Source organism: Haemaphysalis longicornis, unplaced genomic scaffold, assembly GCF_048455015.1.
Source record: "Haemaphysalis longicornis isolate Haplotype H1 unplaced genomic scaffold, Haemaphysalis longicornis Haplotype H1 scaffold_6, whole genome shotgun sequence".
Lineage (NCBI taxonomy): Eukaryota > Metazoa > Arthropoda > Arachnida > Ixodida > Ixodidae > Haemaphysalis > Haemaphysalis longicornis.
The window spans coordinates 102,883,988-102,897,637 of record NW_027526407.1 but is presented as its reverse complement, the minus strand read 5'-3'; the positions used below and the strand labels follow the sequence as shown (position 1 = coordinate 102,897,637).

Sequence of the window (13,650 nt, the reverse complement as noted above, 5' to 3'; positions counted from 1 at the left end):
TATAGCTGCTCATACTTTGCTTCTCGTTTAGGCTTCACAATAAAACGAAAGAAAATTTTCATCTTGAATACGTTTTTTTACAGATGTGCATCAATGGAGACTGTTGGCCTAAGCTACGCCGATATCCGTATAGAGTAGTGGGAAAATAAAAACAGTTGTTTTGCTGATACTCTGAATACATTTCTCTGCGTGTTTGAATTCATACCAGCCTCTTCACTGTTGTGCCAATTGTGTTAGATACCGTAAAGTAAAAGCACTTTCACCATATGTAATTATAGCACTTTTTATGTTATCAGGAGTTTGGAACATTTTATGGGTGTTTCAACTAATCCAAAATATGAAGAAAGCGTTTCATTTTCCACCCCAAATTTTTGTACGTGATAAAATTCAGCAATTTTATAACGGATTTTAAATTAAAAGTGACCCTTTCGTTCCCGATTGCTTTCTATTCAGTCGTGCAAACACGTGGCGCCCAAGTGCGACTATTTTATGTTTTGGAATATAGGCACAATCAGGAGTTGTTTTGGACAGCGGCTGTTGAAAAAACATAGTACAGCTTGCACCAGTGGCGCAAGGCTGGAGTAACGCCAGAGCTGGCGGCCCGTCTTCCTTCATCGAAGACCCGGCATTTGCGCCTCACCCTTAATTCTGAACTGTCCGCTGAAAGATCTCCATTTCTGCCAGAACAGAATCGTTTTGTTCGCAGGCTTTCATACTTCTACCAAAGTGGGCCACATTAGCACGCCCACAAACTCGCGCCCTGGCGGAAAGACGACATCCGCGCAACGAACCCAAATTAAATGGCGGGCGCAGGAAACCCAATGATAGCTCAGTCAGATAGACGCCGGTTTCATAGCGCAATTGACCGAGGTTCAATTCTGATGAAGGAAAGCATTTGGTTTTTTCAATTGGCTGCAAATACTACTGTTTCCCGGCACTGGAAACTTCGCACCCCTCCTGTTTCTGGATGGCCCTGTGGTCAGGTTCCCAGTTTTATGGCGTAAAAGTCCCGCCTTGAATTTTCATCACCTAACTCACCAAATTTTTTCAGGCCTGCTCTCGAAACCCCTGCTCGTAGCTCCTTGCCTCCTGGCCACCTTCACCACACATCGAGGGCTTGTGGGGTAAAGAATGTATACTGCTCGGCCTAAATAGTCGCGCTTTTAACAGTCTTTTGTAACGTGCTTTCACGCGATAGATTTTAAAATGAAAACGAGAAGTCTCTATGTTTTCTCGAAACCGCTCTGATGTACACAAAATCTTGATGCGCCTAGACAGGATCGAATACCGGGGCGCGCGCGCTGGAAAAGGACATAGCAGGGCCGGTGGAAGGTTGGAAGAAGGTTCGAGAAACGGGGCGTTAGTGCGAGCCGCGTAATGAAAGAGCACACCGGGTGAATACCACTACTGTACGTCCAAGCCGCCTTCAGAGGTGAAAGCGCCGACGGGGTGAAAACGAGCCTCCTGGCAATGGCCAGGCAGCGAAACGGCCGTTCATAGAGCAAGTAACCTGTTGACGGGAGCGCCTACAAAGTTCAAAAAGTTTTCAATGGTCGCGACTTGCAGGAACCACAGGTCGGCCATTGTGCGATATCACGCCTTCAACGTCTTTTTTTAAGGATATTTATGTACCCGTTAAGCACCGTAGAGTAAATACTTCACAATGTGGATACGTAGAGTGAATACCTCACTCTGCGCAATCGTGCAGCTTGTTCTCGCGGTAAAAAAATGTTTGAACCCAAAGACAGTACGGGTGGAGGTTTCTCTCTCTTTTTTTCTACTTCGGCTGCCACAATGTCTCACTTAAGGAGTGCAGCCTTCTACGGGAGTAACGTTCCTCCGGGATACCTGAGAGCCTACACTAGAAAGGCGCAACCGAGCTGGGAAGGCACTCAGAGACACAAAGAGCATTCCTTCACCATAGAAGAATCTGGCTAGAAGAATCCTTCACCATTGAGAATCTGCAATAGCTGGACCCACCTAGAACAATTCAACAACCGAACCCTTGGCCCTCAATCCCGAGCAGCTGTGCAGCACCTGGCTACGTGCGGCGGGCACGCCAACGACACAGCAGCGGGTGCTGTCCGGACAGCAGCACCTTTGTCTGGACAGGCCGCCTCTGAAATTTGAGTTTGGCAACGTTCTACCGCGAACTCTCTGTTGCAACGAAAACCTATTTGGACTATAACTGAGTTATCTGACTATAAATGAGAGGGAGGTATAAAAAATGTAAAGGAAAGGCAGGAATATTAACCAGGCTACGGCCTAGTATGCTATCCTACACGGGGAAAGGAGAAAATTGAAAAAAAGGAAAACAGAAAAAGCGAGGAGGTACAGACAGCGTAAAAAGGTTTGCCCAGGGGTTGGACACTATAGACAAAATGTTCTGTGAGTTAATAGAGATTAGTTTTTTGTGCTATTCTTCTGTGCAATCCCGTCGTTTTTAGAAAGAACAGGAGCGCTTTTGTCGCCTTGTCCGTAGATGACGGTGAAAGCTAGTGGCCAAGGATTTTCTCCTCAGAGAACGGGCGCGGAGAGTGTAGATTTCGTAGAGCTGAACAGAGTTGGTTTCTTTTCGACGAAACACTGTACACTTGCATAGGACATGTCGTATGGTCTCTGGCGTGTCAGAGATTTCGCACGCCTGACTGGCTGCCATTCTAATCTAATAGGAGTAAGTATTTGTGAATGCGACGCCAAGCCAGAGACGACAGAGAATGGTTGCATCAGATCGCTGGAGGCCTAATAAAAGTGGACGCTGAAGAAGTGGGTCCACGTCATGAATACGAGCGAACGTCAACTCTTGCGTAGTCTATTTCGATAGCATGGTCTTCAGAGCAAGTTTTCGGAGAGTCCCAGCTGCGTACGTTCTGGATGACGGAATGGATATGGTCTCCTTTTTTTTGGTGTGCCAAGCGGGCGGCACCTTTCACACTTTCGTTTCCGACAATTACTCAATGACTGGAAAGCCACTGGAAGGCGATGTCATGACCCGCTTGGGCGGCACGGTCATACAACACGATCTCCGTCAGCAGCTGTTTATGAGGTCCACGGCACAGGGCTGACTGGAGCGATTGAAGCGCAGGCGTTGAGTCTCAGAAGAACGCCCATCTTCGGCATGAAGTTTGTCCAATGGTGGGAAGGGCACAACAGGTGGCGGTAAGTTCTGTAGCCGTGGAAGTGGTAAGATGGGCTATTTTAAATTATGTGCACAAGGGCATTCGTGGTATAACAATTGCGCCGGCAGAACCAGATGTTGTTATAGAGCCATCGGTGTAATTATGGTTGCGGTGACTGTATCTCTCGTGTCAAAAAAATGTGAGTTAGCTGCTGTAGTGCGAGCATTGGAAAGTCTTGCTTCTTTGTTAATCCTGGGATTTTAAGTCATGCTCGAAGCAGCGTCGTACTCCAAAGCGGGAGTGGCTGCTTCATCGTAGGCGTATAGTTGCACGGCATGATGGTGATGTGGGAAGCTACTAACTTTGCGAAAAACGCATGGGGGCGTTTAGATGGCCTACTTCAAAGTGAGGATAAGGCAGCCTGATTATGTGCCTAATGTACGCCCTGAGTGTTTGAATTGTCACGTAAGTAGGTATAGGGTGATAACGAGCCACAGCAATGGTTGCAGCTGTTGACGTTTGCTGTGGTTGGCCAAGGCAAGTTCGGAGGGCCGGCGCTTGTATGCCTTGCAGTTGCTGAATAATTGTAGGGCACGCACCGGGAAGTAGGGAGAATAAGAAAAGTGCGTTTTATATCTGGAACTTGTACTTCAAAGGTGCTCCCCAGGTCTTGCCGCCAAAGAACGGGAAAATAGGGGCCACTGCAGACAGCCTCTTTTTCAAACAACAAAAGTGGGGGCTACAAGAAATGTCTCTGTCGAAATCTACGCCGGAAAACTGTCGATTCCACACATTAGATACCCTTTCACCATTAATGGTCAAAGGGTATGCATCATAGGCTTCCGTGAGAATGCAAGCACTGCGCATTAGCTGTAAAACACCTCCAACGCCAACATATTTACATAGGTGTTGGTCAAGTCTGCAGCCTTCTGCAGGAGCGCGCGCACGTGCCGTTGAGTGTCCTTCTGCCTAAAAGCAAATATCATGCACGTAAATCCACGGATGGACCGTTCTTCGGAGGGAGCTTGCCAGGCCGATGAATGTGAGCTTGAACAGCTTGGGGCTCATGACTCCTCCGTGGGGGACACCACGTTGGGTACGGTGTATTGAAGTTTGGCCATCTTGAGTCATTGCAAAGAATGTCCCCGAACTTTATGCTCAAATAGCTCGTTCGGCAAGCTTAGCTCTGCCTCATTTGTGTTTGCTTTTGCCAACGGATTGCCAGTAAAACACGCATCCGCTACACCGCATCCAAGTTCATAAACCTTATCAGGATAATGTGTGCAAACATCCTGGCTGGGCGACGAGATTCTCATAGTAGAGCAACAAACAGCGCACGTGTAACTTGGGTCGAATGCAAACACATAAACAGGAGGGCAAAGAACAAAGGGCATCACAAGAGAAAAACGAGTGAGGTGGCAGGCCCAAATACTATACACAAAGTATGCATCCGTCACGGTTTAATAGCGATTTTCTTGGTGTAGTTGCTTCAGGAGGTGTTTTCCAATGTGTACGCTCCTCACTACTTTCTAAAATAGCATTTAAACCCACTAAATCGAACGGGTATTGCGTAGGTTCAATAGTACATCCGAACGCCAACGCGTATCATTTTGGGGCGAAGACCCTTAGGGACGGGGCTGTTGGTGATTCCTCTCGTCGTCGTAATCGTCGTTGGCCTCATGTAGTCCCGGTACTGAACACCAGGAAATTTGCTTACGCCTGGAACTAGACCGGTTCACAACGTGCTTAAAACATAAGATACTTTGCAGCAAAGCCGTCTAACACTAACCCTCCAATGGTTTCTTCTCCGTTGGCAAAAACGCCAATGCACCTAGAATACACACACACACAATACATGCTTTCCGCTTCACCATGTTTCCCGTTAGTGGACATGGCCCCGGATTTTTTAAAGTGCTAATTGCGCATCTCTAAGCGCGAACACAAGGGGAAGTTTTTGACACGCTACAGAAATACCACGATCTTTCATCTATGATTTAAACAGGAATTCTGCCATTTTAATGAAAGTGGCTTAGCAAGTGCGGTGGCGCACATTGTACTAACGCTATAAGGACATCCCGGAATTGGCACAGAAGGCAATGCACAATGTGTAAAAGGAATGGGAAAACTTAAGAAAAAACCGCTTCGTTATTCTATTTGCGCAAAGGATCAAAAAAGGGTACTCAAGAATCAGCTTAGAAATCGTAGAAGCGGAAACGTTTACTTGATTTCTTCAAGAATTATCTATGGTGTCGCCATTTTAACAGACTTAGGTAACACAACAATACAAGAAATTTACGAGTCGTGTGTGTTATTTCTTGTCGAACACCTTGGTGAAAAAGAAACCAAAATCAAGCTGCGAAACAAACGGATGAGCAAATGAAAATTCCCTGTCTACCAACGGTTGAAAAAGATTATCACGCCACGTCTGCTCACTACATGAACGCAATAAACAAACTAAAAGCCTCTATTATGAATCGCGAAAAACGTAATACCTCTTAGAGGTAGAGAAGATGAGTTACCTGGAACCTGGAGAACGCGCGGTTACAGAGAAAAATCTGCCGCTGTTCTGCCTAGAACACCAAATCCTTCGAAATCAAATCGCTGTTTTGAAGCAGAGTATAAAATGGATAATTGATGTATGTGGAATTGCGCTTATAAAAGGATAACAAGCATGATTACCCCCGCGTCTCGCTCATAGTAACAGCGAGAAAAAAACGACTGTACTAGAGGTTGATTTGACGATGGTACATCGGTAACGAGATACACTCTACCCTTTTCTCCGTGTCTATGCTGCTTCTGCTGCCATACGACCTCGTGCGTCAACATATGCGGAAGCTCTGCAGTGTTGTAGGCCACTCAAGCACCCACCAGAAGATGGACGGGAACACAAAAATGCCACATGGCAAGGAAAGCGGCAGGTACTCGCAGCAGCTAAAGCCCCCTACAGACATCACTGCCGCAGCCATTACTATTCAGAAATAAGCAATGACATTTATGCCCGGGTGATTCCGAAATTACTGCCACGAAACATCGGAATGATGGAATAACTGTCATTGAAAAATATATTAGTCTGCACGTTCTAATAAACCTTAGTGTGGTGGCATTTGCACACTAATCACTCCAAGGTGTGTCAGACTCGAATTTCTCCGGACCTACCGTTGCAGCTAAACTGTTTTCGCAGTTACATTTTCGCCCATTAAAAAAAAAAGCCTGCGGCACCAAGGGTAATCAATGAAGAAGTGTTATGAAAGCACCACGAGTCAACACCAAATTATGGGATAACAATATTGTTGAGCCATTGGGGACATGGGCAGAGGCTTGTGTTTTGGTTGAAAGTTGTACTATGATTACGTATATTAACTCAACTGTATTTATTGGCCAACCTATATATTGTTAGCTTTCCGGTGCAATAATAGACAAAAACTAGCCGTATGAAGTTTGTAGGGGCGTAGAGAGTAGGATTTGTTTCAAATTGGCTGTAGTTTACTTTTTTGCTGCCATCAATGCGGCTAGTTTTCGGTGGCTGCGCCGACCACATTTATGCTGTCGATGTGCTCAATGCTGCATATTGGTCGCCTCCAAATTTTAAAACTCGAATTCGTGTCTACATACTCTACTCGTAGTTGCTGTTGGTCCTGACGTAGAACGTCATTGGTAGCTGTACGATACGCTCACATTTCAGACTACTCGACGATGGGCGGAACAGCGTCGGTGGAACGTGTGGAGCGTTCCCGTGTACTGTGCTGGTGGTCCGAAGACGTGGCGGGTCACTTTCTCGGTGCCGCATTTTGAGGCGCAGAGGCCCCAGGTCGGAACGCCGAAACCCGCGCTCATGCCTGGCCCCTCTAGCCCTCGCCCCGAACCTTGGCCCGGAACACGCCTCGGGATCTCGCCAGCGGGAGCAGATACCCCGTGTTGCAGCAGAGGAGCCCCGGAACAGCTCCCGGGACGATTCTCGCAGCACGGCGCGAGCACGCTCCTTGCTTGCCCTCCAACCGCCTCCCGAAAGCAATCCTTGCGCCTGTTCCTTTAGCGCTCTCTGGTAGCTAGTCTCCGCCGGCTTACCCCCTCGCATGCCCGCCGCTCCGCGTGCTCCCGGTAGGCTTCCGTTTTCTCAAGCAAAGTGCCAACTCATCAAAGTACCTTTTTCTCATCTTTGACCGCCGGTTCGTTTGCGTCGTCTGCTTGCGCGTTGTCGTGGCCGGGGAATCTCGGTCATCACAATATATGAGGATGAGTATTCACAGAGACGAGGACGAAGTGCTAGAGCACGTTCGCTAATGATGATGATAATGTACAGATGAAGAGGAAGCACTGATGGCAGTCCGATGATTCCCCACCAAGACCGACTGTGCCAACCGGTGCCGATAGATTGCCCAAAGATGCTCACACTTCCGCCCCCCCCCCCCCTTGCGGAGTCGGCCACCTGGCCGCGAGTCATTCTGGAGCCCGGCGTCTGAAGGGCTTGAGGCGAGATACATGGACTATTTCGACGCCACGGCGACGACGATCTGTTACGGGGCCTATCGGTGCTATGCGGTAATTAACTGCAGAAGTCTCTTCGAGGACGACGTAAGGGCCGAGGAAACGCTGAAGGAACTTCTCACAGAGACCAGGCTTCCGTTCGGGGGTCCATAGGAGCACTTCATCACCAGGGTGAAAACGAACGGAGGAATGTGTCGAGTCGTATCTTGTCTTCCTGACTTGCTGATGAGCTTAACTGTGCAAGCGTGCTTGTTCTCGGCAATATGCGAGCCGTGAAATGTACTGCTCATGGGTTGGTGCATCAGAGGAAACAGGGGCGGAGAAGAAAGTTGACTCGAAGGTATAGGAAGGTGAGCGGCCGAAGACGAGAAAGAACGGAGAGTAGCGAGTAGTACGCTGACGTGCAGTGTTATAAGCAAAGGTGACGAAGGAGAGGATAATGTCCCAGTTGCGATGGTCGGGGCTTATATACATAGTGATCATGTCAGAAAGAGTTCGGTGGAAACGTTCGGTTAAGCCGTTTGTCTGGGGATGGTAGCCGGAAGAAGTCTTGTGCACGATGTTGGAGGCACGCAGGAGCTGCTCAACAATAATCGTCAGGAAGGTTCGCCCGCGGTGGATAAGAAGTATGCGTGGTGCACCATGGCGCAAAATGATGTGATGTAGAATGAATTCGGCGACTTCTGCGGCTGTCCCGGAGCGTACAGGTGCAGTTTCAGCGTATCTTGTCAAGTGATCGACCGCCGTCACTATCCACCGGTGACCGGACTGCGTGATGGGCAAAGGTCCATACAAGTCGATTCCGACCGTCTGGAAAGGCGCGCAGGGACAAGATAAGGGCTGAAGCAACCCGGCAGGGGCAGCCATCGAACGTTTGCGACGCTGGCAAGATGCACACGAGAAAACGTATTTTTCGACAGTTGTTGAGATCCCAGGCCAGAAGTAGCGGCTGCGGACCCTGTAATAAGTCTTCGCAAATCCAAGGTGACTAGCCGTGGCATCGTCGTGACAAGCTTGCAATATCGATGTGCGAAGGAAACGGGGTACGACAGGGACCCATTTTGGCCGGTAGGGTGGAGGTTGCGACGGTGAAACGTGCCATGCAGGAGCTGGAACTTCTCGAGTTGACGGCGAGCACGACTGCTGGGAGGTTGTACGCGACCGGTAAGGTAGTCAATGATAGGACCACAGTATGCGTCCGCCCTCTGCAAGGAAAGAAGTTCTGGAGGGTCTTCCAGGGCAGGAGACGTAACGGGTGCTACTTGGAGTACGGTTTTCGGGACCTCCCCAGCAGGTGACGGACTGGTGGTCAGAGGGCATCGAGACAGGGCGTCGGCATCGAGATGTTTCCGGCCGGACTGATGTGTGACGACGAAATCATACTGCTGCAGGCGGAGAACCCAGCGGCCTAGGCGTCCGGACAAGTTCTTGAGGGAATACAACCAACACAGAGCGAGGTGGTCAGTTACAATGGTGAAGTGGCGGCCATAAAGGTATGGGTGGAATTTTTGAACAGCCCACACTACTGCCAGACACCTTTGCTCTGTGATGGTATAGTTTTGTTCAGCACTTGTCAGGGAACGACTGGCATAGGCAACTACCCTTTCCTGATTCTGGGCGTCCCGCTGCAGAAGGACAGCGCCAAGGCCATGACCGCTGGCGTCCATGTGGAGTATTGTGGGGCTCTTTTTGTCGAAGTGGCGCAGAACAGGTCGAGATGTGAGCGCGTCCTTGAGTGCTTGAAAGGCTGCTTCACATTCGCACGACCAATCGTAAGGCGTGCCAGACTTTAAAAGCTTGTGTAAAGGAGACGCAATGGCCGCAAAGTTACGCACAAAGCGACGGAACTAAGAAGCCAAGCCGAGGAAGCTCCGTAGATCTTTTAAGTGGAGCGGACGAGGGAAATCGACTACAGCGGCGACCTTGCCAGGATCAGGTTCTATGCCCTCTTTGCTGACCACGTGGCCCAATACCCTAATAGTCTTACCCGCAAAGCAGCATTTCTTTGCATTAAGCTGAAGCCCAGCGCGGGCAAGGCACGCTAATACTTCTTCCAGACGCTTGAGGTGCTCGGAGAACGTGGACGAGAAGATGACAATATCGTCAAGGTAGCAGAAGCACGTTTTTCATTTTAGGCCACGGAGAACTGTATCCATCATCCGTTCAAACGTGGCCGGAGCATTGCACAGCCCGAACGGCATCACGTTGAACTCGTAGAGGCCGTCAGGCGTAGCGAATGCCGTCTTCTGTTTGTCCGAGTCACGCAGCAGAATTTGCCAGTAACCGGACCGTAGGTCCCGACTGGAAAAATACTCAGCGCCTTGAGGGCAGTCCAGAGCATCGTCAATGTGAGGCATCGGGTGCAAATCCTTCCGAGTGATCTTATTTAGCGCCCTGTAATCCACGCAGAAGCGAACTGAGCCATCCTTCTTCTCCACCAAGACGACAGGTGAAGACCACGGGCTTGCCGAGGGGCGTATGATTTTGCGCTTGAGCATGTCGGCCACATGGTCGTCAATTATTTTTCTTTCTAATGGTGAGACACGGTATGGACGACGGCGAACTATGTCGGGGCCATCAGTTTCGATGCAGTGCTCTGTGGTAGAAGTCTGCGAAAGAGAGGGGGAGCACGAGTCGAAGGAAGCTTGGTATTTAGAGAGCACGTCTAGAAGAGACTTTTTTTGGATGGAGTGAGATCGGGGCTGATGATTGCACCAAGAAGAGGTGTGGGAGAGGCAGAAACTGAATTGGGTGGACACTGTGGAGTTATGGCAGGTGGGAGAACGGCGGCAATTTCGTCATTAACTGATCCAATCGTGCAACCCTTAAACAGCGGAATTGGTTCTGGTGTCGTATTCTGAACAGTAATGAGTGCAGTACCTTGCGTAAATCGGACAAGACCCGCACCGACTATAATACCGCGCGATAGCAAACGAGCAGAGGGCAGCACAAGGACACCTCCCCCAGTAATGGCTCCAGCGGAAATCGGCAAGATGTGCTCGCAGCTAGCAGGTATAACACAATCTGCTGTCAAAGTCACTGACTCCGTTGAAGCGGAAACAATGAAGTCTTCTGTGTCCGAGATGTCGATGACGGGTTGACGACATGAAATGATAGCAGACGTCGAAGAGAGAAAGTCCCAGCCCAATATCAGCTTGTGGGCACAATAAGAGAGCACAGCACACAATATGTGGTAAGTAACTCCAGCGATCATAACCCTAACTGCACAGTGTCCCGAAGGTGTAAGTGCAGTCTCATTAGCACCGCGCAAAGATGGCCCTACGTAGGGAGTCCTCACTTTTCGTAAACGTGTACAAAAATTGGCATGGATAATCGAAATGCTTGCTCCCGTATCAATCAAAGCTTGTACAGGAATCCCCTCAACCGATACCGATAACATATTAGCTGGATGACCTGGGGGAATTTCAATTTTCGAAACTGGTGCAGGTTTCCCCAAAAAAACTGCAGGGCCTAGTTTCCCTTCAATTGGTTAGTCTCATGAGAGACAGGGCGAAGAGGAGACGACGTGCGGCGATACGGTGACGAAGATCGGCGGCGTACTTCTCGGGAATCGTGATCATAGGCTGGTTGGCCAGGTGGAGACGATGAGCGTCGCATAGGGGGCGTATAGGACCGTGGACGGCAACCGGAACCAAAATGGAAGTCATCCCGTTCGTTGACATCGTAGCCGCGTCTTTCGTCTTGCTGGCGTCGCCGGGATTCCACAAGAGTAACACGTTGGCCGGCGAGTGCGGAGGTCCTGGCGGGGGTGTCGCCACGTCGGCTGGAAGGTCTGCGGGCGGGAGACGGCAGGAACAGCTGCCACAAACCCAGGGTGAGGCTGAGCAGCGACTGGCGCCAACGGCAAGGGCGTTCGGCTTACGACTTCGCAATACGACGGGTTGGTTGCCGCTGTCGGTAGAGGGGACGCCGAAAGGCAGGACATAGACGCCAGCTCCTCTTGAACTATTTCATGAAGCCCAGGTGCAGGAGCGCTGCGACGAAAGCCGGCACTGCATAGTGACGGTTGGTTGACGAGCTCTTCACAAATTATGGCAAGAATCATCGTGCGTAGCTCATCATTTGCGAGATAGGCAGGTGCCAGCGAGTCATTGTGTAGGCGGATGGATTGCGGCTCGTCCAATCGTTGACACGTCGCGACCACATCGGCTACCGTCGCTGGGTTCTGCACAGCAAGGGCTGAAAATGCAAACTGGCCGATCCCCTTCATAATGTGACGCACCCGATCTGCATCTGGCATATCTCCGTTGACCCGACGGCACAGCGCAAGAACGTCCTCTATATACGACGTATACGTCTCTTGGGCATGTTGCACGCGATCGTCCAGCTGTTTCTTCGCGGCGTCAGAACGAGCAGCGGACGAGCCAAATTTCTGGCGTATCTGCCCGCTGAAATCGAGCCAGTCAGCGATTCGGTGCTCGTTGTTGAAGAACCACGTCTTGGCTGCTTTGTCGAGGGACCACGAGACGTTCTGCAGCTTAGCGCGGTCGTCCCACCTGTTAAAGGCGCTGACTCGTTCGTAGCTATCGAGCCACTCCTCAATATCTTCGCCACGAAGGCCAGCGAACGATAGCGGGTCGCGCTGGCGGGTCGTAATGATACACTGCGGCGGTGCCGGGTTGGGGGCAGTGTTGGCCAATTCTCGCGTCATGGGCATGGCTGGGCCAGGCAACCGGTGACCGGAACGCAGCTCCAGGAGTGGGACCGAAGAGGTACGAAGTGGGACCGAAACGCACCCTCCACCACTTGAGACGACAAGGTTCACCGGAGAGGCCGATGTTCGGGGCGACCGTTTATTCGGAGGCTCGAGCAGGGAAGGCGCGAGTACACACACCATGATGATGAATATTCACAGAGATGAGGACGAAGTGCTAGAGCAGGTTCGCTAATGATGATGACAATGTACAGATGAAGAGGAAGCACTGATGGCAGTCCGATGATTCCCCACCAAGACCGACTGTGCCCACCGGTGCCGATAAATTGCCCAAGGATGCTCACAATATATATATATATATATTGTCACGGATGACAGGATGACAGATGGGTAGAGTAGGGCAAAACAACTGTTTTAATTAGGCGAACTTGTGCCCACCGAACTGAAGAAACACGAACAGGGAGGCCGCCGTCGAGAAAGAGAGAGCACTCTTCCACTGCGAACGCGTTCCTCGTCGATTCCTCCCACGTGCGTCCGCGAGCTGTGCGCTGGACGCCACTCGGCACACTTGCGCGTCCTACCCGGCGCAGAATCTTCTCGAACGCGGTCGCATGACGCGGCGCTGTTCCGGTGGTCGCTGGCACTCCCTGCTCTTACTAAAAATGGAACGCTTTGTCGGAGCGTGTGGCACTATCCCCCCTCAGAAAAGCTGCATCGTCCCGATGCTGCCTAGGACAAAAAAACACAACAAAGCGTTCAATACACTCACTGCACTAGCGAGAGTAGTACGGTTTCAGCCGCACAACGTGCACCACCTCCGGACGAAGCGGCCGCCTATTGGATGACGCTTGAGTGTCGTCGGGTAATACTTCGTAGGTCAATTCACTGACACGGCGCGTTATTTTGTATATACCAAAATAGCGTTTCAAGAGCTTTTCGCTTAGGCCGCGGCGTCTTATCGGTGTCCATATCCATACTTTGTCACCAGGGTTGAACCGTACGTCTCGACGGCGGAGATTCTACCGATGGGAATCGGTGCGCTGCTGGTCGCATATTCGAGTTCTTGCTAGTTGACGGGCTTCTTCAGCACGCTGGCACACGAGTTGGCAATCAACGTCTGTGATTGCGTCCTGTTGGTGAGGCAACATGGCATCCAGCATGGTAGTTACCTTTCTACCGTGAACAAGTTGAAATGGTTACGTTCCGGTAGTTTCTTGCACGGCCGTGTTGTATGCGAAGGTTACGTACGAAAGTACATCATCCCATCTTCTGTGTTTCACGTCTACGTACATAGCGATCATGTCAGAAATCGTCTTATTTAGCCTTTCGGTTAACCCATTTGTTTGTGGGTGGTACGCAGTTGATTTGCGG

General features: G+C 50.3%; 2 protein-coding genes across 2 annotated transcripts in view; one reads left to right on the top strand and one right to left on the bottom strand.

Moving 5' to 3' along the window:
• LOC144141830 (metalloproteinase-like) overlaps positions 1–167 on the top strand; it is a 105,416-nt gene extending 105,249 nt beyond the window's left edge. The window contains exon 14 of the mRNA XM_077673317.1: positions 84–167. Coding sequence (XP_077529443.1) covers positions 84–149 — 66 coding nt within the window. The 3' untranslated portion in view covers positions 150–167. The remainder of the gene's footprint in view (positions 1–83) is intronic.
• Positions 168–2,954: 2,787 nt separating this feature from the next.
• On the bottom strand, positions 2,955–12,282 carry LOC144143174 (uncharacterized). The gene is made up of 4 exons (XM_077674973.1): positions 11,848–12,282; positions 9,809–10,213; positions 8,310–8,414; positions 2,955–3,065 (listed from the first exon to the last, which is right to left on the bottom strand). The coding sequence occupies exons 1-4, from the start codon at positions 12,280–12,282 to the stop codon at positions 2,955–2,957; spliced, it is 1,056 nt and encodes a 351-aa protein (XP_077531099.1).
• Positions 12,283–13,650: the final 1,368 nt, after the last annotated feature.

Excerpts from the sequence above, each read along its gene's own strand:
- LOC144143174 (XM_077674973.1), bottom strand. The coding sequence starts at position 12,282 with ATGCCCATGACGCGAGAATTGGCCAACACTGCCCCCAACCCGGCACCG. Across the intron at positions 10,214-11,847 it reads ATATGCCAGATGCAGATCGG|ACTTCTACCACAGAGCACTG; the intron begins GTGCGTCACATT and ends TCTCTTTCGCAG. Across the intron at positions 3,066-8,309 it reads GATACGCTGAAACTGCACCT|TCAGCCCTGTGCCGTGGACC; the intron begins GTACGCTCCGGG and ends CAATCGCTCCAG.